Source organism: Pangasianodon hypophthalmus, chromosome 29, assembly GCF_027358585.1.
Source record: "Pangasianodon hypophthalmus isolate fPanHyp1 chromosome 29, fPanHyp1.pri, whole genome shotgun sequence".
Taxonomy (NCBI): domain Eukaryota; kingdom Metazoa; phylum Chordata; class Actinopteri; order Siluriformes; family Pangasiidae; genus Pangasianodon; species Pangasianodon hypophthalmus.
The window spans coordinates 12,049,800-12,077,703 of NC_069738.1; the positions used below are offsets into that span (position 1 = coordinate 12,049,800).

The 27,904-nt window shown below is 37.0% G+C and overlaps 1 protein-coding gene across 1 annotated transcript; it reads left to right on the top strand.

The window, feature by feature from the left end:
• The first annotated feature begins 148 nt into the window (after positions 1-148).
• On the top strand, positions 149-27,844 carry si:dkey-240h12.4 (death-associated protein kinase 2). Its single transcript, XM_026942247.3, has 12 exons — positions 149-313; positions 7,670-7,841; positions 8,622-8,843; positions 11,545-11,683; positions 13,153-13,282; positions 14,082-14,130; positions 14,634-14,660; positions 17,045-17,197; positions 19,611-19,656; positions 20,053-20,142; positions 22,813-22,899; positions 23,472-27,844. Exons 2-12 carry the CDS (start codon positions 7,780-7,782, stop codon positions 23,550-23,552), a joined length of 1,086 nt encoding a protein of 361 aa, XP_026798048.3. The 5' UTR covers positions 149-313; positions 7,670-7,779; the 3' UTR covers positions 23,553-27,844.
• The last annotated feature ends 60 nt before the right edge of the window (positions 27,845-27,904 follow it).

Sequence of the window (27,904 nt, forward strand, 5' to 3'; positions counted from 1 at the left end):
ACAATGCCACTGTATTACAGAGTGTAGCATTTACGTAAATGTACTGTTAGTGTGTGGGAGAAAAAAAACACCATTTCAGGTTTTTTGTGTTTATTGGGACTCAGCCAGACTGGGATTAAGCTCCTCCTGTAATGGACGCTAGTTACCTTGAAGTGAGCGAGGACGCGCACTCGGTCAGAAAGCGCGTGCTCGCTGACCAGGTCCTGTGTAAAGAGTCAGCAAGTGAAAAGGCTTAAATCCAGTGAGTGGGTCTACATGAGAAACACAGAGAGGACCACAGAGAGGACCGCAGGAGCACCGTCTGGCTCTACAGGTCGGTGTTTAGACTCAGGGTATGATTCATGAGTGAGTTTATGGATATGGATTTTTCATTAGTAGGTTAATGCAGTAACGCGCGAGCTACAGGCTACACGGAAATAAGTGCTGGGACACAATGCATTCACTGATCATGCGGCTGGATTTCAGCAAGCTGCAGGAATGATATGTCGAGATACAGAGCAGAATTCAGTAATGTAGTAATGCAAGTTTGCAGATGCAAGCGCTCGTGAGAATTCCCTTTTATTATCCTTTTAATGCACAGCACATGCATGACTGTAGTGGTGAATGAGGTGTTTCTTGAGGTCCAGGTGAGTACAGATAAGAGTTTTTTCCCCCCTAGTCGACGTGCTTTCTTCTGCAGTCACGCAGCTCATATGGTTGAGTCGTGATCCTGCACTGAATTTTATATCCTAAGCGTGAGGAGCAAAGCACGAGCTCTTTACTAGATACCTCCAAGCTATTTGCACATGAAGTCTGCTCAGCTTTGCAGCTACACCTGCTGAGCAATGCTGTACATGCTGTGCCTAAAATTCTAATTCGGTGCATTGCTCTTGACAACTCGTACTGCTTGCTCTTTCTATAGCTTGACCATGCATCATGCATCATGCATCATGTTTTATACTGCTGCATGCTCCTCGAGGTGCCATCTTTCATCCCACTGACCCATGGTGGCATTGCCAGACTGATAGAAATGTCAACGTCACACAACAGTGTTGGTGGTGATTGGGTTCGCCTCAACAGTCAACGCAATGCAGTAAACTTAATAATAAATGCAGGATGAGACAAAACAGAGCAACACATACAAGAAATGTGCATGAATACTCAGCAAATTTAGCCCAAGTGTACATGCGGAAGTTTGCATGAAGGTTGCAGTCGTACAGATGGACTGAAATCAGGAGGAGCAGTAGTGAATGAAGTGGATGTGTATCAGTAATGATTATACATTAATACCACTGGAATTAGGTATAACAGAGTGACGTAAATAACACGTTTTGCCATTTATTGCAAAAGTTTCACTAGCCTACTTGAAGTCTCTTAAGGTATGTGAGGCAAGTAATTCAGGTTGAAGGAGTGGCAAAAAAAAAAAAAAAATTGGGAACCCATGATCTGAAGAAACTTGATGTGAGTTGCCCTTGCTTTGGTTTTCACTAAACAGAGCTCGAGCAGACGTACAAACCAAAGATGACACAACTACATAATTTGGCAATTTGTACCAGTTTAGAATTTGGCTCTTTTCAAACATAATTGTATTAAGGATGGTTCTATAGTTGGGGTGCCATTTATCCCTTGTAACTCTTAAATATTACACTTTTTTTTTTTTTTTTCAATAATTGAATCATTGAAGACATGCATTTGACCATCTCTGGCAATAATATCTCATTTTTCCAAAGTGACTTTGCTCTCAATGGATGTATTTTACCCTTAAATGAGTGACAGAGTTGAGTTATTTTTAGCATTGAATTTTAAAATGTAGTTAACTACCATCCATGCTAACGGCATGAATACCTGAAGGACTTTCCATAGATTTACTTAAAATATTTTTTTAAAAGTAATAATCTGCTATCAGCCTATAATTTGGGTAACAGTGTTGCAAGTTTAAAGTCACCTTGTCAATCAGTATCACTGAAAATATCTTCGAAAAGAAAGGGAAAGGGTCTGAGACCCATAGGATTGATGGGACCTCTGAAGGCTTATGTCTATGAAAGCATCAAATATGAAACTCTTGTGAAGTTTATTGATAGAAATTATTATTGATTGCCCATACTGTTTAGTCTTAAGCAATGAAAGACTTTGAAAGATTTTGTTTATTACCCATAGTACACGCCTTTAACATTGATAATTGACTGCGCAGTGTCCTGGTATACCGAGATACAATTCACATGATTGTGAAATGAAATAATATTGAATCTTTAACATTATCAGCAACATAAAGTATCTGTGTAGAGTATGTTTATTTATCTTATGCACCAGTCACTGATTAGCTAATTAGCTAGTTCCCTATTATCTAGCTACTGAATAGTTTACATACTTGACCTGATTAACAGGTTTGTTATTAAGGTTATTGACATAACCTTCAAATGATTGTGAAATGAAATAAAGTTTAAGCTCCAACATTAACAGCAATGTCAGTGCCCCTTAGCCGAGTGTGTTTGTTTATCTTATGCACCAATTACTGATTAGCCATGTAGCTATTAGGCTATTATCTAGCTACTGAGTAGGCTACAATTACTCAAAGTAATTATGTTCTCTCATTCGTATTTTCAAGTGACTATATTTTTCTAATTTTTTTTTTATGCACATTTCCTTGTTTGTTCCATTAGTTTTCTTGACATCTGTTCCAAGTAAGAACTCTTCTATCAAACACTAGTGTTTTGAACACAGACTTTAGTTACAAATTTACAGTTGCATTACAGAGCAATTATAAATGAATTAAAAAAAACTTCATTAATACAATATAAGCATTTGAATGCTTCAATAATATATATCCAGAAGTAATCATGGCATTTCAAAGGCACTGTGACACATGCACAGTACCGCCTTGTGTTGGATTTCATTGACTTTTGTTTATGTTTTTCCCTTCCTGAAATTAACCCTAGAGCTCTGCCTCCTTTTTCCTAAAAAGCACCGCACAAGCCAAAAGTTAACCCACTAACTGCCTGTGTGTTTTTCCGCATATCAGATGCACCTTCCTTGTGTTCTGGACTGGAGGTGTTTTTTCAGAACTTCTCTATTTGCTGTGTGTTACTCAACTTTACCTCTATGTGTACAGTAATTGTAGCAACAGGATGGCTGTTGTAGTTGCATGTCACTGTGGTATGCCATAATGACTGCTATATTCAGCTTGAGTCTTATTCATAGTTTTACCAACTCGTTTCTGACGAGTATAGCACTCCTGAGTACTAGTATGTACTCCAATCCTCATTTTCAGCCTGGTCACTTGCGTGAAACCTAATGTGCAGAATTTATTACTTTACAAACCCTTTACAAGCAGCTGTAAGCTGCTTGGGATAAAAGCTTTTGCCATAGGCATAATTATGTGTGTGGCGGCCTGGGAAATCCCATCGGATATCACTGCAACTGAATTCTGGAAAACAGCCAAAAGGATGAAAAATTGTGTTTTGACCAGCATTCAGTTTTTCTGCCAGTATCATACTTTGAAGTCTTTTACATTAAGAAAACACATACTTTTTTTTGTTGTTGTTTTTTTTTTAATGACATAGAAATGTTTTTATTTAGTGATTAAGTAGTCGGTTTAACAAAACACAACTAAATGCAGGCATTCTGCCTCAAGATGTCTAATACGTTGTGCTTTTCTTATGACTTGATCAAATTTTCGGATAGTGCCATGACGTAACGAAATGGCCGTAAGCATAATCAGTTTTGTTTGTAATCAGATACTGATTTTAAAATCAGCGTCTGTGATGCTCCTGCGCCATCAAATCACCATCAAAACACAGAAGAGCGCTTACACATTCTGTATAGATTGACAGTGGGCAAGGTTTTAAAATGTATAAATAGCCTAATAAAAAGACATTAATAACAAGAAATTTAGCAGAACTGACTGAATTAATCAGCAATTACATCAGCACCGATGTTAGCATGAACAGAGATCAGTCTTGGGCTGGAGTTGACGCTTGGATCAACCTGTGGTGCTCTTGCTATTTGGCAATAAAGACAATATCATAATAGATTTTCATTTGCAAGAGCTGCCATACTTTTCATTAAAGAAACTACATCCTGTCCGTCACTTGTACTTAGGCTGCATTTAGCGTTTAGTTCCTACAGCTATCGTACACTTGCTTCTGATTAACTGGTAAATTTGCAGTGTCACTGTGCGCTCTTTTAGTATTGCGGATGTTGGGAACGTTCTCATCATGGCATCTGGTAAGTGAGGGATAATGGACAGGCTCAGAACACCTTGAAAACTGGTTCTTTATCGGATGGTACAAGGATGTACAGTGAAATACATAGAAAGTACACACCAGGCATGGGTCTAGAGATAACAAAAAAAAAAAAAGCCCAGTATGCAAAATATGTTATGCAAAGCATGCTGGGACGTTTAGGGCATTTACAATATGTTCAGTGATACTAGCTGAGCACAGAATTAGTCCTTAACCTTGCAGGATGTTGGTGCAGAAGCATGGCTATTCACATACCTTTGCTGTAAATACAGGGCTTGTATCATATTTATGTTTTTGTAGCCCTGACATTGTGTTGAAGCAACATTAACGTCACGTTCATGCTGTCTTAACCGTTCAGTTAGGGTAGGTGGAAGTTGGCTCAGCTTCAGCATTGCTGTCCCTCAGCAGTGTGATGGCAATTGTTCCTCTGTGGTTTATGGCTCAAGAGTGACTGTTTCTGATTGAATGAACTTTATTGTTGTGTCTTGTGATTGACTTCCTGCCATGACACTGAAGGAAGCCAGTGGGAGGAGGAGGATGGGGCCGTTATCAGGAAAATATTTATAAACTCCTGGTATGCAGCAGAGATAAAGGCAATGTATATACTGTATGTGAGTATGTAGGAATGTATCAGTTGATCAGTTTATCTTTCCACCTACCGAGGGATGTATTACGCTGTACCTCGGCAGACTTATTGACAAATAAGATCTGATATAAATGTAGAGGACTGTCTGTCTGTCTCTCTGCCTATCTGTCTGTCTGTCTGTCTGCCTGAAGAATCAGGATCATCCAACCTGATGTCTCTATCTATCTATCTGTCTGTCTGCCTGACTGAATGTCTAGAGAAACAGGATCATCCAACTGGATGTCTCTCTGTCTCTGTCTGCCTGTCTGTCTGTTTCTGTCTGTCTGTCTGACTGAATAAACAGGATCATCCAACTGGATGTCTCTCTGCCTGTTTCTGTCTGTCATCTCTATCTGTCTGTCTGAATGTCTGTCTTTAGAAACAAGATCACCTGGCTGCATGTGTGTCTGTCTGTATGCCTGTCAATCTATCTATACATCTCTCTATCTGTCTGCATGTCTGTCTGCATGTCTGTCTGTCTGTCTGTCGATCTATCAGTTTATCTATCTATCTATCTATCTATCTATCTGTCATGTAAATCTACTTGTGTAAAGGAACAGTTCAGAAAGGAGTGACTCCTTTAGCTTGAATGCAATCCATCACCTAAGGCACGTTTGGTGTCGAGCCTTTTTTTTTTTTTTTTTTTTTTTTTTTTTTTTAAAACTGGTGCTGTGATGTTGCTAATTAGAGTAATAGCTGCCAGTTTAGCGTTGTACAAACTGCATAACCCGGTTATCACACATGGCGAAGTAGTATCAGTAAACTGTAGGTCTGTATATTATCATCTATAATAACTAGAATAATTCTATAATAACTATCTAGAATAATTACATGAATCTGATGGTAGCTGCTAGTTGTTTTATTTATTTATTTATTTATTAATTTTTTTATTTTACTGACCAGAAATTCTACATAAGCGAAACTATTTGAGATTGCCCAACAACTTGGTGAGGGTCGAGGTGAGTGTGTGTGATGATTTAGGCATGTAGCTTGCGAAACTGGTGGCTATGAGCTTTCCTTATTTGTTAGCTACATTAGACTCATAGCTTCAGCATAAAATTAAGAAGCGAACTTTGGATAGCAAAGACGTCCTGGTACATAGACTGCATCTGTGGTAAAGGGAAACTGCGTAAAGCATAAAAGTTCCTTTGTGTTTTGTTTTTCTTTCAGTGAAATTAGAGATTGGGAAGTGATAGATTTTGGGTATGATTTTATATACATATATAATAAAATACATATGACTACTAAAACCACCAAAACTATTTTAGTCATGTGGTGAGTGTGTTGCATCAGCTCAACTGGTGCTGGTGTTCATTACCACGCTCGTCTCTCTTTCTCTCAACCTGTTTATTATTTACTCTCACACTCGCAGCTCCTTCTAACTCGCCACATTTGGACTTCTGGTAGGACAATACCACTTCAAACGTTTCTTCATTCACATTATTCATTACACTTGATTACATACAGTTGCATTAGCATAAGCATTCATTCTGATTGTATTTAGTATGGCACATTGAGCACAGAGCACTTGCACTGGTGCAAGTAGAAACCATACAGGCCTCCCAACCAGAAAAATCTGAATATAGCATGTCATGCCATATATCATGGCTCTCATGCAAGAGTAAAAATTGCTGAAACCGAAACAGAGCTTCAGAGGAACAGTGGCCTTTTTTTTCTAGGTAAGCTAAAATAACATTCAGAGTGTCACCACATGTCATTGGCAATAAGGAACTGATATCGATTTGAATGATGCATCTACTGTATCAGTCACTTTTCGTTAGTTGAATGTGTGCTGCGTTATTATATTAATATTATAATAATAAATATACTTGAGCAGTCATGACCCGGGAATACACCCTGGATGGGACGCCAGTCCATCACAAGGGCACCATGCACACACACGTTCACACCGTAAGTGCAACGTGCAGTGGAAAAGTATCCGTGAAATGGGCTACACAAATAACTAAATACAAAAAAAAAGCCTATTTCTTTAAAAAAAAATTCCTTTCAATAAGGCGACGTTTGTTTTAAATTTATGGAAGCATATTCAGCTATATTATATATAACTGTAAACGAATCAAAAGTGCGACATGTCGTTATTGTTTTTTAATAAATCGAAATTGTGATTGTTGGCAAATTGCTGCTGCGTAAGAGGAATAAAACACCTTGGGGGTGTGCTGTTGTAGAGAAACGATCAACTCCGCAGTTGTCACAAATGCTATTAAAATACAAATGCTGTTTTTTTCCAAAAAAAGAACTCAGTCTGAAGTCAGTACTGAACAAACCTCATTCAGATTTTTAGCTATTCTCTATTTTGCTTCAGCTGATTGTCTTTATTTTCCTTTCTGTCACTTAGAATTAGCGTTCTGTCCTCCCTCCTCCCTCTCCTAAGTTGCTCATTTTGTTCTCTTCCAGTCCTTGATGTTTTTTGTTCATCATAATGAAATCATTAAAAAAAAAAAAACCCAGAATGACAGAAGTGTGTTAGTATGTGAGAAATGGGTGTGTAATGTAAGCATCGGCAAACGCTCCCTGGGCTTCACAGGAAACTGTGTTGCACAATGTCTAACACCGCTGGCACAGCTACAAAAGGATATGACTTGCTTTTATAATGGTGATAACATGCATGACTACTTTCTGGAATATTTGAAATGATTAATATGTCTTGACCATGAGTTCTTTGTCTGGTGAAAAGTGAACATACGGGATATTAAAATCTTAATTCTTAATTTGAAAAGATAGCTCATGGTTGTTACTCCTGAGGTCATTTACATTTATTTATTTATTTTAAAAAAAAAGAACAAACCCATTCTCTGTCTTACAGACTGAACATTTCAGAGATCATATCAGGAATAATGCTGCAGTCGACATTGTAATCGAGCACTGACTCTACAGGACAAAAAAAAACAAAAAAAAAGAGGGAGAAGAAGCATCATGGCGGTTTTTAAACTGGATAATGTTGAGGATTTATATGAAATCAGAGAGATACTGGGCAGGTAAGGATTTTGTATATTAACATGCTTTCTATATAGTGATCTAAAGTGTCGTTATATTAAGTTGCATAAGTATCATACATATCATACATTCAAAGTATGCATTTGTAATGAATTACAAGTTTCTTGTCAAACATGAAAATGTATTTCATACCAACATACAATCATGAGCTGAGTGTTGGTGCTGTAATACATTCTATTTATAATGTATTTGAATATTAATGCCTTGTTGATGAGAGAAGAATAGAAGTTCGAGTAGAATGGCCAGGCTGGTTTGAGCTGACAGGAAGGCTGATCAGGGGATTCATAGTGTTTCTGAGATGCTGTGAGTCACCCTGGGAATCTGTAGTATTTTTAATCTCATGCAACAGTTAGAAATATATAGCGTCTAGTCTCTGTAGACAAAACATTTGTTAAATGTTACACGCATGCAGACACAGTGAGAGATACACATGCACACACTCCTTGGGAAGGAAGAAGAGATGTGATCATGTCAGTGTAGTGCTTTTGTTCGAACAAATCCATACATGACATCACTAATGCACCTGAGACCCATTTACAGATAATTAAGCTGAAAAGAAAAGAGGGGTAGGTAAAGAAAGCAAACCGACCACATCAAACACACAGAGACTGATATAACCATGTCGAGAGATGTATTGTTGATAGAACAAAAGCTCCAGGTTAGGTTTTTGCCCTGGTTAGGCCATTGCTTTGTATGAGTTGCACAATGTGTAGAACAGGTTTTATCTGAACTCGCTTAATGTTGTGTTCTTGTTGCCCCAGTGGTCATTTCGGACAGGTGCGTGAGGTGTGTGAGCGAGCTACAGGTATCCTGTGGGCAGGGAAGTTTCTGAAGCTGCGGCGTGGTGCCGGGAGCCGTCTGGGCCTGGAGAGGATGAGCGTGGAGAAAGAGGTGGCGATCCTACAGGGCCTGCAACACCAGAACATCATGGCCCTCAAGGATGTGTTCGAAAGCAAGGCGGAAGTGGTCCTCATCGTAGAGCTGTACGTTTGTGTGTGTGTGTGTGTGTGTGTGTGTGTGTGTGTAGTATAAACAATATATACAGTGTAAATCAAAGCCAAGTAGATATACAGGTCCCTAACCCTAAAGAGGTTGATGTATGGTTCTACTCTATGACGACAGAAACCCTTAACACGGTGGTATTGCATGCGGGATGGGGAAGTGCTTGGGGGATAAGCAGAAGGTTTTAGTTCAAACTGATAATAAATTTAAATATTAAACTGAAAATAATTCAACATTAATACAAATATACAAATTTGAGCATTTACAGGCACGTCCTAAATGAATACAATCCAAATCCGAACTGTAGATGGAGCATTCGGGGTTTTTTTTTTTTCGTCGTTGTTGTTGTTTGTTTGTTTTTGTTTAGAAAGCCTGCCAGCTTCACACTAGGTACAGTCTGTGCAACAAAGTTTTTAATATAAATGTACAATTTTTAACTACTAGCGGATGCTTGTGGGGAGGGTTGCCAAGTATCAGCAAAATTCCCACCCTAACTACAGCCACTCAGAAAGACTTGAAAAATGTTCGGACATCGGAAAAGGTAGACGCATTTTTCTCCTTTTTTTCAGTCTTTTCAGGGGAAACAAGTTAAGTGTAATATCCGCATATCTGCAATACGCGGATATTATATGTAGAACCTGACAACCCTGTATGTGGTATAAAGCTAGTTTATTATTATTATTGTAAACATTATATGAATCTGAGACGCTCTATTTGTTTATTGGTTTGCTCCAGTAGACCGACATAAACACTGCCTTACTGAGCAAAATAAAACCATATTTCTACCATATTTCTGTACAAATAATAGAAATGCTTTTACGTATAGAGCCGCTGCTCCGTATAGTTCATGAATACTGCATGGTGTGCAAAGAGCTGCATATCTCTTGAATTAATTATCTCTTGAATCATGTAATTAATTTTAAAATATTAACTTGTATGTTCATTGCACGTTTTCTGCCATTCTTAAATGATCGCTGTCCATCGTTATTAAGAGAAACTCTTCGTAATTGGTTATTGTAATGAAATGCTGCTGAATGGACCCCAGAACACTCCAAGTGCTTTATCATAGATTTCGATAGCGTGTCCAGTGAACTTTTCTGATCTTTTTGGAATGTAAAAAACCCAAAATCTGAAGTAAATCTGATCAAATATTATTGGATGACTGTTGTTGGCAACTGGAAATAACAGTTTCTCGATTTGTGAGAGACAGTGTTGGTTTGAAACAGCTTGGTTCCTCGGTCACTTTAGATAGAGGATAGAAAGATTGACAGAAAGTCGGAATATTTTTAGCACTAAACAGATACGAATACAGATAATGATATCGATTCTGTATCAAAGTATGTGTGTGTGGGCGTGTGTGTATGTGTGTAAAATTCTGAAGAAAAATCCAGGAAGTAACTGCAGTATCCTCATGTGCAGTAATAATGGTAAGGCTGGTAAAAGTGTAGTATATTACACAAAGTTTCCATTTTGGACCTTAAAATTTGTTCAGAATATTCTGTTTCACTTGATCGCATCTGTATGAAAGTAAAGTCCTCTCACTTGCACAACATTTCGGTTGAGTTACGTCCCAATCCTGATACACACCTCTAGTCTCAACTTGATGCCCATGAACCTTTCTTGCAAGTTATAACCAAAAAAAAAAAGTGCACCTGCTATTTAGGGGCCAAGCACCAACGGTTCTTAAGCACCCTACTGGTATTATTATTATTATTATTATTATTATTATTATTAAAATACTTCCACGTAAGAGTCTATAGCATCATCAGTCTATAGTAGTGGCATCAGTGGGGAATTTGGACATACGTTTACAATAATGTAAATTGCAACACAATGTCATAGAAATGCAGTTCCACCTTCCTCTTCGGGTCCATTGACCCAATTCTTCGGGATGTTAATTTCTGTCATTTTGGTGTTTTTTTGCTTCTCCAAATTTTGCTAGATTCACGTTTATTTGCAACTTGGCACGGCTACTGAAAACAGGAAGTAAGACAATATATCAGCATTGGCTTGATTTTTTAACCTTTAAATTCAGTATATCTGTTTGGGAGCAAGCACTGATGGTCCTAATGGCTTCTGGTCTTCCTCTGACACTAAGGGGTGCAGCCAGAAAGTGATTGGCCCCCTTAATCGCTGCTTGCAGCAATATTTGTATCTGTAGCCTTTTGTATCCGTTTAACATATGCTAATTCAAATAATGTGTTCATATTCATATTCCGTTACACGCCTAGTGCATACCCAAACCCCTGCTCTTCAACATAGAAGAGCAAGTACAGGAAGTAAAGCTTCGTTACAGTCAGGACGAAATTTTCTGAATATGACGGAGTTACTGTATATCGACTTGGTGGTGTGTTGTCTGCAGTGTCTGCCATGAAGCAATCTAGTGCCTTCATTCATTTTAAATTGATTATGTTAATGCTGTATCATGCAATTTCCATGTTTCTATCTGCATATATAGTAGATAGAAATTATAAGTATCTAAAATATAGAAAATTCAAAGGTTCTGTTTTTTATTTGCGGAATGATTTATCGTTACTTTGATGTATACTGCTTCTCGGATATTAAACTAAGTAGTCTGAACTTTTGCATATGATTAACACCATCTTTAAACTTTCACAGCAAGTCAAGAATTACAGAGTTAAAAGAATGTAAAAATGCTTTCACTATTGGTTTTTCTTCCAGTATTCAAGGTGGTGAGCTGTTTGACTTCATCGCTGAGAAGGAGAGCCTGACTGAGACGGACGCGATTGACTTCCTGAAGCAGATTCTAGAGGGAGTGAACTACATGCACAGCAAACACATCGGCCACTTTGACTTAAAGGTGCTTTGTGATTAATGCATTTACAATATTATGCCATAGTTTGCAGTGTAATGTACAATAGTACAATATTATGCCATAGTTTGCAGTGTAATGTACAGTATTATGCCATAGTTTGCCATAGTGCTTTGTGATTAATGCATTTACAATATTATGCCATAGTTTATTTAGTGTAATTAAAGTGTAAAGTGCCATAGTTAATTAGTGTAATTAATTATTGTTATTGACAATGTTGATGTTGCTGTTTTTGTTGTTCTTTTCTTATCCTACATTATTACTTCAAATTTTTTTTTTAATAGGAATATAAAGCACCTTTCATATATTGTGTTTTATTTCAGGCTTTTTCTTTATCAAGTGGCATGGACTAGACATGACTTTACCTGAATGTGCTACGTTATTTGTTTTTGGTGCTACATATTTCCGTGCTGTCACACTGCATGACCGGTTTAAGACTGTTAAAACAAATATGTAACAAAGTGCATGAATGCATGAAGTTTAAAACCTGCTGAAGTACCAGCTTATTATTCAGTTATTCAAGTTAAAGCACATTATTACAGTACATTACTACAGTAAAAATAATAGGAAATATAACTAAATATAATATATATATTTAAATATATAGTTATAAATATAACTAAATGTTACAGAAAAATGTTTGTATGTCAGTAAAGAAAGCAGCAGATTACATGAGATACTTTTCAGACAAAAATACATAATGAAGGCTGCTGGGTTTCGCTACAAAAATAAGAAGCGAGTGTGACAAAGTGTCCAGAAGAACTGTGGCTGCTTCTGCAAGATGCTCAGTAACACTTACAGCTCATTTCCTTATAAAACTGCACACACTGTACCTGAGACTACTATTTTTTTTTAAAAGGTGAAGGATCATCACACCAAATATTGACTTTGTTTCATTTATTACTGTTTACTGCTCTTTATAGTATTTTTTAAAATGTATAAACATTTAATTTCATTATTTTTGAAGGCATCTTTGCTCTACAGCATTTCTTTGCACGTGCCTAAGACTTTTGTCTGTATATATGTGTGTGTGTGTGTGTGTGTGTGTGTGTGTGTGTATATATATATATATATATATATATATATATATATATATATATATATATATATATATATATATATATATAATGTGTGTGTGTATGTATGTATGTATGTATGTATGTATGTATGTATAGGGTCATTTTTTCAACACAGTGCAAAATTTTTTTTTTTTTTTTTTTTTTTTACACCTTCTGTAAAAAGTTGTACAGTAGAAGTGACCAACGTCAGTAAATGCAAATACCTTAATGTAAACCAGGGTAGCTCTTAGAACAGGTGAGGGTTTGGATGGCAGGAGGTCATTCTGCTGCTTTCAGTTTGACCACCAAGCACATTTATAGATCCTTGCATGTTGTATGAGGGAAAAGAGGTTGAGATTTTTTTTTTTTTAGTTTATTTCTGCTCTTGTCTTCCCTCAGCCTGAGAACATCATGTTGTCAGATAAGCAGGTCCCCAATCCTGATATTAAGATCATTGATTTCGGCATGGCCCACTGCTTTCTACAAGGAGAGGAGTATAAGAGCATGGGTGGCACCCCTCAGTATATCGGTAAGTGGTACAGTCCGGTATTAATTGTGCTTAATCGAGTGAACATCTATGAACATACCAGGTGTGGGGGGGTTTCAGGTCCAGTAATCTCCATGGAAACGATTGAAAGTTCAGGAAGTCACATGGTCGGGGTGATAGACGAGTGGACAGAAACAGGAAGAGAAAAATGGCTGACGCTTTTCAGTTATGTCTCAGATGGATATGCACATAGGCACGAACGATCAGTGTTCATCCGTGAAGAAAAAGAATCCATATAGTATATCGGAGATATATTGATAGGGATGGATGGATGCATGGATGGATGGGTGGATGGATAGATAAATATCTTTGCTGGTAGAAACATATGATAATCCTCAGTGATGATCTAAGTTCAGAATAAAAATGAACCTCTGCTGGCTTTTCTTTATTCATTATCCAGAGCTGAAGGTTAAACAGAGGAGACGTGATATGAAACAGTGCGAGCTGGAATATTAATCAGCATGATAAGGTTGTTGTGGTAGCTGAGTGTGGAGTCTCTCTCTGAGTGTGTTGGTTTACGGCAGTTGGAACATTACATTCGGTTAAAAATTGAAGAACAAGCTAAAGCTTAACCATCATATGAGGCCATTATTACACAATGCTGATCATTTAGAAATGACTGTTTTAGAGCTCTGTGTTGGAGTTGGTGAGGGCAGTTGATTTCATTTTATGGTAGAATTTCATTTTATGCAAATCAACTCTGTCTTGTGAAGTTACACACTAAACTAAATGGTACTGTGACTTTTCTGCATTTTATTTTGTTCCTTTTTTCTCCTTTCAGCACCTGAGATCATCAACTATGAACCACTCAGCACAGCAGCAGATATGTGGTGTGTACATGTACATACATGCACAGCGACCCACATACACACACACACACCCAGACACGCACACACACACACCCAGACACGCACACACACGCACACACACGCACACACACGCACACACACACAAAGCATCAGAGTGCCTCGTTGCATTCTTGACAAGTTGAAACCTGACCACATCTGCACAAAAATTACTTACGTTGCTTATAGATCCTCACACTGTGTGCAGTTAAGAGCAGTTATGGTCAACAACTCCACTATTTCTCAGCACTACACACATGCATGATGAGAACCAGAGCTACATGTTCACTGTTTCATTTGCAAAGGGAAGTTGAAGTCAAAACCCTACATTTGGTTATGATAGTATGCAGAAACTGTAAGCAACCTGAGTTTGAAGTATTGTACATAGTTCACTTCTTTAGTGCCATTTCTATTTCACTATTGTACCTGTTTTGAAACGGGGGTGAGAGAAATGAAAGAATGTTCTCCTATGTGTTTCTTTTCCTCAGGAGTATTGGTGTCATCACCTACATTTTGTAAGTACTTATTTTTCCCGTTTGCGTCATGCATTTGAATACACCCACAGGTCAAGTTGAATCCCTCAACGCAATAAAAGAATCACACTTTGATATACGACATTTGGAAAAAGCTTTTTCAACATAATGGCTGTTGAACTGACTGCGGTTTCAGCAAGCATGGTCATTAAAATGAGCTCAAGGTGTTATTAATTGTGTGCACGCAAGTATGAGGAAGAGAGAGAGAGCACTTCCTTTCAGCGAGCACTGAGCACTGCTCAAATACAGAGCTAAATAAAATGTTCCATGATGCCCCTGATTGCTTAATTCTAATTAAAACATGTATTCATACATAGTATAAAAATGGTATTGATGCATCCCTAAAAAAATAGTAGCAGAAAATCAAACGGTCCAAAAGTCCAGATGTTTAGTGGTAAACAGGAATATCCTTAGCAAGTTAGATTCACTGTAGACTATTCAGGCAAACATCACACACACTATAGGGCAAAAAACAGGAGCAAAAATGATCATGCTGATTCTATAACGGCTCATACACAGGAAAGGTAAGTTCGGTAAACAGTGGCAAGACTTCGCAAGGCAGATTAATGCTGCGTTCGAGGCGACGTTGCAATTGTAATTCCCCACCTGAAAGCCACCGAAAACACCGAAAATTTCAACTCGTCAACTCGAGACGGTCTTCTCAACTACTAGTTCCTTCCCCGTTTACTTCCCCTTCACACTGTGAAGAGTATAAAGTACTCGTTCTTTACTTTTAAATTAGTTTATAAAAGTATTGGCTTTAGATCAGTTAATATACTGTTGGTTAAATCTATAACATTGACCATACTAATCACTATTTTGAGAAGGTAATCATCAACATTACGGTTATTACTAACCTTAGCCGGCTAGCTTGTTACTAAGCTAGTCGCTGTTGTTTGCTGCTGTTGCTGTGCTGCAATTTCAGTCCAAAATGTTGCATGAAGGTTTAAAGTTTACTATAGTAGAACAGTACCAGTATTCACTCAGGCCTGTAACTGTAAAAGTGGGAGGTGGAAAATGAAGTTATTATAACTTGCAAATTACCTCGTACAAGGCACAACGGGCGCGACATAACAAGATGATTTTCTATGTGATTTTCAACTGTTTGAGGTGAATTGCAAACAGGTATGCAGACAGTTCAGATCTCTAGGGAAGGTGACCTCTTGTGGTTGTTGGGAGAAGTGCAAGTAGTCACTATTACAATTGTGTGGTGGCCTGAAAAAACCCTTTAAAAATGGTCAAGTGTTGACACTCTACACTCTACTGTATTTCTGAAAACTACACATTTTCCCAAACCGAAATCTGTTTCCCTTTTGGATCTGCCTCAATCAGAAGTTAGGTTCTCGCATTTTAAAATCTGTTTACCTGTAAGAGTGAAAAGGGCTAAAAGTCACTTGTGACTCATCGTTGTCTCTTCACTCAACTGATCTGTTTATGTTGATCACGATAATAGTCGCTGATTAATTCAGTCAGTTCTGTTCTCTTGACTAAATTTCATTATTAATGTCTTCTGTCTTCTAGTACAAAGTGGAACATTGTGGACATTGTCACAGCCAGTATCTGATTACAAAATGAAACCATTATGGCAGGTTACTATCCAAAGACTTGATCAAAGCACACATAGCTAGCCATACTGACTGTTTTTTTACTGTTGTTCTGGTAAAAATATATTCATGTTCTCTTAAAATAGAAATTTTAAGCTCTTAGAGTATATCATTGGCAGAAAATCTAGATTTTGGTCAAAAATACAGCCGTAGCGACTTCTGATGGGTTTTCCTGAGCCACCTCACAGCTTTCACTGTGTTGATAGCAGATCCTAGCAGATTTTAGATAGATATTAACACAATATTTTAAAATAATAACACGAACATATTTTTTCTCAGTAGGAGCAGTTACCTCTGTCCCCTGTTACTCCAGCTTGTATGGAAATCTTGTCAAATGACGACAATATTTCTAAATAGGGAGGCTGACGTATTGCAGTATACCATATACCTGATTCATATACCATATACCTGATTATTCTGAGGTCAAGGAAATAAAGCAGACAGTCTAGAAACTGAACATCTGTGTGAAAAGATAGCGTGATATTACAGTAACTGAGCGAGAAGACATGAAGGGATTTTTTTTAGCAATACGGGTAGTAGAACATGACTAATCATGCGTAATCATGTATTGTATGTACTAGTTTATATACTTCATATTTTAAATGTATATCTACGCTAAAATGTTTACTGATGTGTGTGTATGTGTTTCCTTTTTTCTAAAGATGTGCTTGATATCAGTAAATTAAAACACATGGCAGCTAGATACAAAAGGGCATGCTCTATAGGTCTCTCTGAGATTAAAATAACATTCGACCCTTTCAGGCTGAGCGGGCTTTCTCCGTTCCAAGGCGATACAAATGAAGAGACACTGAAGAACATTCTGGAGTTGAAGTACGAGTTTGAACCGCACTACTTCAGCCAAACCAGCTCTATGGCCAAAGACTTTATCCAGAAGCTACTAGTCAAAGAGCAGAGGTAACCCAGTTTGACTAACAAATCGAATAAAACACATTATTTAAGAAAATACTGTATATCAGAGGCCTAACGGAGCTCATCTTGTGGATGTGTGTGTGTGTGTGTGTGGTTGTGTGCTTTTGAGGACGTCTTCAGAATATGACGTGAGCTGCATTTTATCCTTCACTTCTTCCCTTACGTTCAGCTAGAAAATCTGCCTCTGTACAATATTGATAAAAATGTGTTCCCCATGCTTAGGAGCTTAGGATGCACGTAATCATCGTCTTTTTGGATCAGTCATATGTTATTTCAGTAACGCTTTACAGTAAGGTTCTCTAAAGGAGAGAGATAAACCAGAAGAAGCCTTGCGTTACAGTGAATTTATCACACTCAGTGCCTAAGAATACACTTGCGCATGATAAAAATCAGTGTAATGTACAGGCTCTCAAGGGTGGAAAAGGTACTGAGAAATTATACTTGACCTTTGTTCAGAGGGCAAAATAGAGCAATTTCCTGTCCCAAAATGTGAGCACCACACACCAATGACTACTCGCTTAAACTCACTCAATACTACTCACTTAAAGAGACCAGATCATGGTTTTAAAATGTTTAATTTTACTAAATAAATTAAATAAAGTACAGTATACAGTAACCAGTATCTGCAAGCTGTATTTTATTGTTGCCTTATTGGAATACAATTTTTTTTTTATGGTAAATGTATTTGCTTTATGACGTCCCAAATAATTGGCCACATAACTTCTGGAGTTCCGTCAGGCGACACGTCCTGAGGCGACACGTCTTTTCAGTTATTGAGTGCTCCGTAACAATGAGACAGAAAAAACTCATATTTGATACACAGATAGATAACTTATCGGTTTGAAAGATAACATGCAGCTTTTGTTGATCTCGTCGCTATTTTCTTTATATAAAAAACTATTATTGCACAATAGTCAGACTGTTCGTACCGGCGTCTACACCATTAAGGGGCCTGAACAGACAGGCTACCTGAAAGTGCAGATAATATGTTGCAGTCTTGCTCAGTTAAAAGTGGAAATTTCTAGGCAAAAAAATGCACTCAAATGACAGTAAAAAAAAAAAAAAGTTGTTATATATAAATGTACTCAAGTATTGAAAAGGAAAAAGGAAATGATTTTAACTGATGAAATGTCATGTTTTCATGTGAAAAGTAACTTATATAAAACTATTAGAAGATGATTTTTTGTTTTAAAAACATTATTCCATCTTTATAAGTTTGCAGTATTTATCATTAGCTAGGATTTGACTTGCAGTCTAGATAAATATGTTAGCTACTGGGATCAATGCTTGCCCAACCTGGCATTAGCAAAGAAACCAGGCTCACGTAGTTACATATATCCAGTTACTGATAGCAGATTGGTGAAATTTACCTCAACATGCTTTTTTCACATTAAATTAAATGGAGTTCATGCCTTATAGGGAGCTCTTGTCTCTTGTTATACGAGTCTTTGCTTTGTCCAGCATATTGAAATATTTTACTGAGTTAGGGCCAGGGCCGCTCATCTTCAAGTTCAACACTGCAGACTGGTGGATTATCCATATTCTCACACACACACACACACACACGGAAAGCTATAGTGTTAGCTGCATTGTGTAGCATGAGAAGCATTGTGTAGCATGGCCGATGATGAATTAGCAGAGCTGATAGTTTCTTTTGTTTTGATGAACCTGAATGCGATTGCTGATGTATAGTCTACAGTCATTGCCTAGATGACTACAGAGACCTTTGTGATTTGTAACCAGTACTTTTGACTTTTAAATAAAAATGTAAGGAGTAAAAAGTATATTTTTTTCTTGTAATTTTTTAAAAAACTTTTTCTTGTACTTGGGAATGTAAGTAAGTAAGTAAGTGTACTCAGTATCCGATTTTTAATACACCCAAATAATACTTAAGTATAGTAATGCAGTATAATTACTAAAGTATTTACCACCCCTGGCCTTGCGTTTATGTCATAAGCCTCATATCCGCCTTATGAGCCACATCTAACCTGTTACTTAACACATTAAACATTTACCTTATGAGCCTGCGATTACTTTAAGTGTTAAGTGTGGGATGGAGAGCAGGTTTTGGTGGTTTAATGGTAGAATTTTGTGATGGTCCTGCCATGTAAGAGATTCAGGTCCTATTCTTTCCAATGCAAAAGAACGAGCTGTTCTGGAAAGTGCAGAACAATGTGTAGAAACGAGCTCGAGAGGAATATGGATGGGTTTATGACTATGACACTGTAAGGATATGGTTCTGTTAGTTGATATCGTTCTTATCACCACCTTCCGATAACTGGCTTATTGAGATTTTTCGCTGATATTTTTTCAGGTTCGTTATTGCATTGTTGTTGATTATCTGTCATGTCTTTTTTTTTTTTTTTTTTATGTTTTTGTGTGTGTATTTGTAATGTAGTGAGAGGATGACTGCTGAGGAATGCCTGATTCACCCCTGGATTAAAGTAAGCCCTTTTTTTTCCCTTTACAAACCTCTTTCACTTTTAAATGTGATTGAGAATAATCTCACCGAGCATATCCAAAAAAGTAATCCAAGGCACACGTCCGAGTTAGTTTGTTAAACATTTAGATTGTTAAAAAGCCTTTATTTAAATGGCTATTTCATATGAAATTACCATTTAAATAAAGGCTTTTTAGCAATCTAAATTGGAAGTGTGCCTTGGATTACCTTTTTTGGATTACAATTTTTTTTTTCCACACCAAAGAGCACCTTCAAACCTCCTCCATAGAACTTCTGAGTATTTTTTTTTTTTTTTTTTAATATATTATTTTTATAAAAATATTATTATTAATTAGAATTTTATATTAGATGTCCTATTTCAATGTGACTTCTGTTCTAGCCTCTCACTAGGACCCAGATGGCGAGGAGAAATCGCTCTTCCATCAACATGAAGAACTTCAGGATGTTTAACGCTAAGAGAAAGTGGAAGGTGGGTCCTGTTTGCTCTTGGCTCTGAATCACCACACATTCAATAGCACCACTGCTACTTACGCAAACATCACCTGCCGAAGGTGAGCGCACGCATTTTGCTCAATGCCTTCAGATAGGTAAAACTCTCTGCTTGCTCTGTTTAGGTTTCATTCAGCAGATTTGCTCTCTGTCTTCCTGTATACACACACATTCATATACGCCTGATGAGTTGAGCTTTTTCTCATGCCTAATACCAGGGTTGCATTCTGTTCAATGTCTATCAGATGTCAAACTCTCCATCCCAAGAATTACACCTTATATATGTAACAGGATGGGAGAGTTATCTAACAAATCACTGCATAGTGATACGATACAATATCATATCATATTTTCTGTATTTATTTCACTATATGCAGTCATATTATTAGAACAAACCTGTGATGAGGAATGATGATGAGTATCGTCTATATGTTGAACCTGCTGAATCTTCATATTTTAATTACTTTTCTTAATTCCTTTTCCTCTACGAACTATTTGCTGTCATTATACTAAGTAATATTGAGTGGAATAAGTAGATATAGTGCCTTAGTACATTTATCATTAACATGTTTTTTTTCTTTGTTGTTTGATAATCATTGTGTATTCCAGTTACAGGTTTCACATATTTATTATTTGGGTCATCTTTGTGCATTTTTGATGGCGTCAGAGGCATTAATTTACAGGATTTTAATTTAAAGTTGATAAATAGCAGATCATATTAGATTATAAGTGTGGAATTAAATAAGCAGAAAAAGTAAACAACTAAGAAATTACTTTTTGTTTACATTTTTTAGGCAAGTTTTCCTAATCGTGGCATTATGTCTGTATAGCATAAAATTAGTGGTATTGATAATTTCACATTTCCTTATCAAAGTATACCAAATTGATATATTCTTATATTTATACTCAGTCATATTGATATGCCATCATGCTTCTAGTATGTACCATACTTTTCAGTCCAAATCTAACTACACTTGCCCTGGTGTCTTCAGTGAGCGATGACTTGCTTGCTGTATCAGCTCCTCTGCGGCCAACAGCGACATCTACTGCTTATACAGTACTGTGCAAAAGTCTTAGGCACATGCAAAGAAATGCTGTAGAGCAAAGATGCCTTCAAAAATAATGAAACTAAATGTTTCTACATTTAAAAAATACTATAAAGAGCAGTAAACCGTAATAAATGAAACAAAGTCAATATTTGGCATGACAGCCTGTTGCTTTAAAAAAAAATAGTATCTCAGGTGCAGTGTGTGCAGTTTTATAAGGAAATGAGCTGGAAGTGTTACTGAGCATCTTGCAGAAGCAGCCACAGTTCTTCTGGAGACTTTGACTGTCGACTCGCTTCTTACTTCTGCAGCGAAACCCAGCAGCCTTCATTATGTTTTTATCTGAAAAGTGTCTCTTATGGAATCTGCTGCTTTCTTTACTGACATACAAACATTTTTCTGTAACATTTAATTTTGTGCTGGAAAACTAATGTTTGGAATCTAAAATGTTTTTGTACTGAATCAATAATGTAGAAGTCAGAAAATAAAAATCTCTAACAAAGTTTGGGTTAAAAAAAAATAGGGTGCCTAAGACTTTTGCACAGTACTGTATGTAGGAGTGCAACATCAGTCCAGATGTAAGCATTGCTCAATAAGAGCTATAAACTATGAAGTTCAACATAGATGATTTATGGCACGTCCGTGAAGCATAGCCAGGGGAGCCGTGATTTATTTTTTTTTTTTAATTCTGGAAATCACAACCCACAATTATCGAAGTTATAATAATTAGGGGTCCAAGCACCGATCAACTCAGGTCTAATGTGTTCTATCTATAGAGGGTTCCATGGCTCCAAAAAATATTATTTAACAAATGTAAATGATCTGTACTGAGAGGGTCAGTGGAAGGGGTCCTTGGCTGCAAAAAGTTTTATGGATTTATGGTACAGTGGTATATTCTCTCTGAGCATGTCACATTCCTTGACTATTTGCTGTTTTGCTCACTTTGCTAATTGTACCCGGAATAAACAAAACAATAAAAACATATCGACTGCTCAAACAAGATGATAGACATTTGTGCTATGTACAGTGCCTTGCATAATTATTCACCCCTCTTGAACTTTTTCATGTTTTGTAGCGTTACAATTTGGAATTGAAACGTAATTTCGGAACATGGGGTTTGCTGAATCTCCAAACAGGTCTTCAGGTTTTCGTTTTTGTTCAGCAATGGCTTTTTCTAGCCAATCTTCCATGAAGCCCAGCTTTGTGGAGTGTCCAGGCTATGGTTGTCTCATCAACAACTTCCCTTTCCCCTTCCCCAGTTACCCCTGACCTCTTGGTTGCTTCTTTGACTAACGCCATTAGTCTCGGCCTTTGCCATTTGATGGCTCTAGGTCAAGATTGTACCAATTTAACCCTTGAGGATTAAAAAAAGCCCCTGGAGCTGATTTATGATGTCACTGACGTGTATGTTGGTATGAGAATGCAGTTATATGAAGGTGTGATTTTGTTCAGAATTCTGAAAGAGGTGAGGTGTGGATGTATTAGGCTACAGAAATATGTTGTTTTTCTTTCTTTTTTTTCTGTAATTCCTGAAATGAAATTGACATTCCATACTCTGTCCCGTTTATGTTTATGTAATTGTGAGTACTGTATTTTATTTGTAGATGTCCTATAACATGGTGTCAGCCTGCAATCGCCTGTGCAAGCTCAAGCTGGTGTGTAAAACCAATGCCTTGGAAAAACAAGACCTGGTAAGATGGTAATACAAGCAATGAATTTAAAAGAGCCAGAGGTGGGAAATAATAAAAAACATTTACTTTGCAGCTGTTTGTGTGTGTACATGCAAGCACAGTCTTCATGTATCGAAAACAGACAATGAGCTTTATCGTTAAAGTTTAAACTTGAAATATAAATATAAGACATATATTTATATGTAAACACAAAAATAAGGCATAAGGCTAAAATTTTGCTAGCTAGTTTACTATATACTCTCAGAGCTCTTAGCTTTAATTAGTTGATGTTTTCAACCTTTTATCTGTCGTTTGTCAAAAGGCACTAATTTACGACAAGTAATCAGAATCAATGTGCGATTTGAGGATCAGACGCTTTTTTACTTGTGATTCTTCTTCTGCTGTTGTGTAGTTTTACTTGAGTAAAGTATTTAATGCTGCAGAGTTCTTGAGTAAGGAATATTTGTACTTCTACCGCCTCTAAAAATAGCAGCAATTACTGATTTAACACCTCGAAAGTAACTTTCAGTTTCTTCACTGTCTCATCATGTCTCCATTAGTGTCTCATGTCTCTATTTTTTCATATTGTTTAGAGAGATTGTGAGAGCGACCAGGAAGACACTGATACAAAAACCACCTCTCTGTTGCGTCGCCGACTCAGCAACAGTTCCTAGAGGAGGGAAGTGACGATGAAATCATTTGCAGAGCCTTAAGGAAAGCAAGTAGATGGTTTCTTGACCTATACTGGGAAACATAAAGCTTTGCGGACCAAAGGAATTTTGCTACTCGCCTTGAACCCACAATGTTTCCTGCAGGAGACGATAGTTCGGAAAAGTGGGCCAAACCTACAACATTCTCTAAACTAATATGCAAGTTTATTCCCAGACGGATACCTCTGAAAGGCTAAATGATGATGATTTAGCTTGATGTGCTGTCATAGGTTACAGCCCAATAAAACATGAGCTGTGCTCCAGAACTTTTAATACGCCCTTCTGAACTTTCCATTGCCCGTTTACCTTAGCATCTTAAGTGCCATTACATTACTTTAGTAGCTCAAGTGAAGTTTGTTAGATGACCCGTTATATAGAAGAAGTCAACATCATTGTAGACTTTAAGAGTACGGTTTTGTGAGCTGATGCAATTTCCGTTTCAAACATGGCAGATGAAGGTGTTTTTAAACTTTGAACAGCAGCACAAAAAATTTAGTACATCAAAACATTAAACATTTGCTCTTCAGGTTTACATAGACTCCATGTAAATATGCCCAATTAGCAAGCTAGTTCATTGGGCATTCTGACTTGTGAGAATGCCAGCTCGTTAGTACAATAGCTAGCTAGCTAGACAGTTAACATGCAAATGTGTATTTCTTTTGTACATAGTTTTAATGAAATATATACATCGAATACAACAAAGTCACTTCAGGTTCATTGTTGCTGCCAAAACTGGTTGCATTCATATTGAACATTTTGCTCTCACTCGTCTCTCTGGGCTACAAGTGTTCAGTTGTGTGACGTTTCCAAGTCCTGAGTAAAGTCAACAGCGGCATTGTGAGAGCTGAGTCAGATTGGATATGAACATCCTGGAATTGTCTAGATACTAGACAACCACATTTACTTGATAAAATGCCTTCAAGAATGGGCAGGCTCTGAAGTTGTGTGCCTTAACTGACGTAAATGTAACCACTGATTTCTGGCTCGTGAATCTTTTACTGATATCACACCCGAAGTCATAGACTTATTCACACACACATTTAATGGGGTGCATGTTTGGCTCAAAGCCAAGTTCCAGCTGAGGAGTATCACACTGTGTGTTTATGCATTCTTATGGTGTCTGTTAAAGTGGTCAGTTGTGGAATGCAGTAACTGATAAATTTTTTGGTGCCAAGACTACCAGGAGTTGGAAAAATAGAAAAATGAGAAAGCGACATAACTGAAGTTCCTGTTTTTCATTACAATATTGTACTTTAAGGCAAGAATTGAACCAAATAGAAATAGCATGACATAAAGGGTACAGTTTCAGTATGACAAACCAATATCAATGTCTTTCGTATATCATTAACAACAATGTAACTATTACACAGATTAGAACTGATAGAATATTTCTGTATAATCGCTTCACCGTATGATAGAGTACATACAATCCAGTCTTGTGGTTCTACTTACATACATTCCAGACTGCCAGGGAAGTAGTGGATATTCCCATGCACTTGTTTCCTTGTTAAGTTCAAATAACCAAGTCGCCTTGTGACTTTCCTATTCTCAGTTTGCTGAGGAGTGGATACAGAGATGTTATATATAATGCTTTAAGCCTTTTGTTTCTTACTTATTTTGTTTTTGGTAAATCTGCACTATCAAAGGAATGTGCATTGAAACATATCTTTCATGCCTATAATTATAGTGTTTGATTTATTACTGTTAGAACAGACATGTGGCATTTTCATGGAGTCATAACTTGTGAATTGTTGAACTTTGCTAACCTCAGACTAGTATGGACACCTCCTTGTTTCACCAGACCCTGATGGTGGACCAAATGGATCAATGTCCAGATTAGTTGGAACTGGATCATCTTTCATAAGCACTTATAGAACCTTGCCCTAACAACAACGTAATGGCAATAGTAATGCATTAAGCTTCCAGGCTATGTGAGTACTGCTGCATTATAATTATAATTTCTTCTGAAGCTATATGTTCACAGCAGGGAGTGAAGCAAACAGCAATTGCTGCTGCTGAGCCATATAGGAAATAAAGGTAAGCTCCTTTGCTGCATGTTTGCAGCAGAAACCAAAAAAAGGTTCAGCTGTTCAGCCTCTTGGAAGGGGAAGAGTGAGTGGTTTTACTATGTTGGGACGCAGTTGGCAGTGTGCAGGAGCCAAATGCAGGGGCTATTACCAACAAGATGACAGTGTACTGAAGTGCAGAACTTGGTACAGCTGCCTTGCGTACACAGACGGACCTTGATGCACCATCAGTGGCAGTAGGTTCACCATTGTTTTGATTATGGTGATGAAAAGTGCTATGTAACAAGTTGGTCCAAAAGCTTCAAAATATGTAATTACGTTGAGACCTAGCCCTCTAACAGGACAAATCATGCCAGCATAACAGAGTCACCGGACTTGCCATCCGCTTGCCATTGTACTCTTCCAGACAAGGCCTGTGTCCATGAGTTCTCAAATGCTATGTGGTCCAGCTGTTTGTGTGCTTTGTGGCTCTCCATCATAAGCCTCTGCTGTCTAAAGAAAGGTTAGTTATAGAGTGCTTTATCAAGACCTGTTATGAACCCCCTTTGTGACCTTGATATGTAGTCTCCATTAGTTCTGATGTAAGGAAGTAGAATTTGTCATTTTGTCAATGTAAAAATGTTTCTCTGACTAAGTGGAGGATGTAGCAGGGTCCTTAGCACAGGGTCATGAACATGAGGTGACAACTTTGCTATTTGTACTCGACAAGGAAATGATTGTACAGGAATCTACACTAGTTCTAAAGGAAACTCCCCTGATGTTCATCCACACAGTTGTAGAACCACAGTACATAACCTTACATTTTCAGTATATTGCCGTAAGTAATGCGAAGAAGAAGTAATTTCTCAAAACAACATACAAATGTAGTTTGCTCTGATGTTTGAGGTCTGATGGTATATTTATAACAGAAGGAGGTAGGCCACACTTTTAAAAATCCTATGGTATATTTGGTAATATTTCATTTTCTCTACTGCATAGCACAATATTAAATGTAGAATAAGAATTCTGTGTAAAGGTATTCTGCCATGTTGAAATACTGCCACACCCATACTTGGTATGAAAGGTCACTTTAATCATTAGTGAATTATGAAACACTAACCTTTTTCATCACAAAATGAATACTGATGCTCACCTATGAATATAACAATGTTGTTTAAGACACAAGCTGTGAAACAACCATGTCATACTGAAATGTTCTAAAGAAATGTCAGGTCAGGCACAGTGGGTAAGTCCCAGAGCTCTAAAAAGTAGTTATTATGGATGGTCATGGATGGATTTACGCACTTATTAAATGTTTACTGTTTAACAGTCCCAAATGCCATTATGCCATTGAATAGATTTGCTAAATATTTGTCTGTATTACAGGACGTAATTCAATAGGGAAAAAAAAAGTCTTCCATTTTGAAAAGTAACCTACTCATTATATTCAGGAGCACTTCTGCTTAAAAATATATGTTTATTTTTGCACGATTGTTAAGCATATTATTTTATAAAAGCATATTATAATTAACATGTATATTTTCTGGCTGTATAATGGAATGTGTTTTTGTATATCATTTCACTGTTGTAGGGTTGATTTCGAGCAAAATTATAATGTACTATTAATATATTGTCAACATTTATTGAGTTTTTAATAATGCATGATTGACACTGACTAACTGGAGCTGTAATTTAAAGCAGTTATACTTACATTATTTTCTTTGTCAGTATTTAATTGTGCAGTTTGAGTGTATTTTTGTTTTTATATGCTTATTTTATATTTTTATTCTTAATTTTCCGATCTTTTTGAGGATACATTTAAGTGCATGCATATTTTTGAATGTAAAATGTTGTACTCGATGTCAGACCTGTGTTGTCTGACACTGTGTAATATTAATAAAATACTGCCTGTGATAATACCAGCTTTCCCAAATCTGACATCCCAAACCTGCATCATTTCATTTGCCGCAAAATGTATAAACACGCACAAATAAAATGACAAATCCATACTCTACATGACTGTTTTAGTACACTTACTAACATAGCAATCATTATTTTATTTATGCATGCATATCATACATTACACATAGATCATTTCAAGCTCATTTATTATGTATATATTTGTATTAGCTTGAAGGCTTGTTTTGAAGAAGCTAAAATGAATGAACGTCTGTTTGTACTGTATGTGGTACGGTTTGGGGAAATGTTTCCATCAGAATTTCCCAAAATAAATTTACTCTATGTTATAAACTTATGCAGTTATTTGGCTATATCGCTTTTACACAACAGTTCTATGAACAAGAAATTAAT

What these genes read in the sequence shown, in the direction of transcription:
- si:dkey-240h12.4 (XM_026942247.3), top strand. Translation starts at nt 7,780, where the DNA reads ATGGCGGTTTTTAAACTGGATAATGTTGAGGATTTATATGAAATCAGA. An exon ending in GGTGTCATCACCTACATTTT is followed by an intron (nt 14,661 to 17,044) that starts GTAAGTACTTAT and finishes CGACCCTTTCAG; the next exon opens with GCTGAGCGGGCTTTCTCCGT. An exon ending in CTACTAGTCAAAGAGCAGAG is followed by an intron (nt 17,198 to 19,610) that starts GTAACCCAGTTT and finishes TTTGTAATGTAG; the next exon opens with TGAGAGGATGACTGCTGAGG.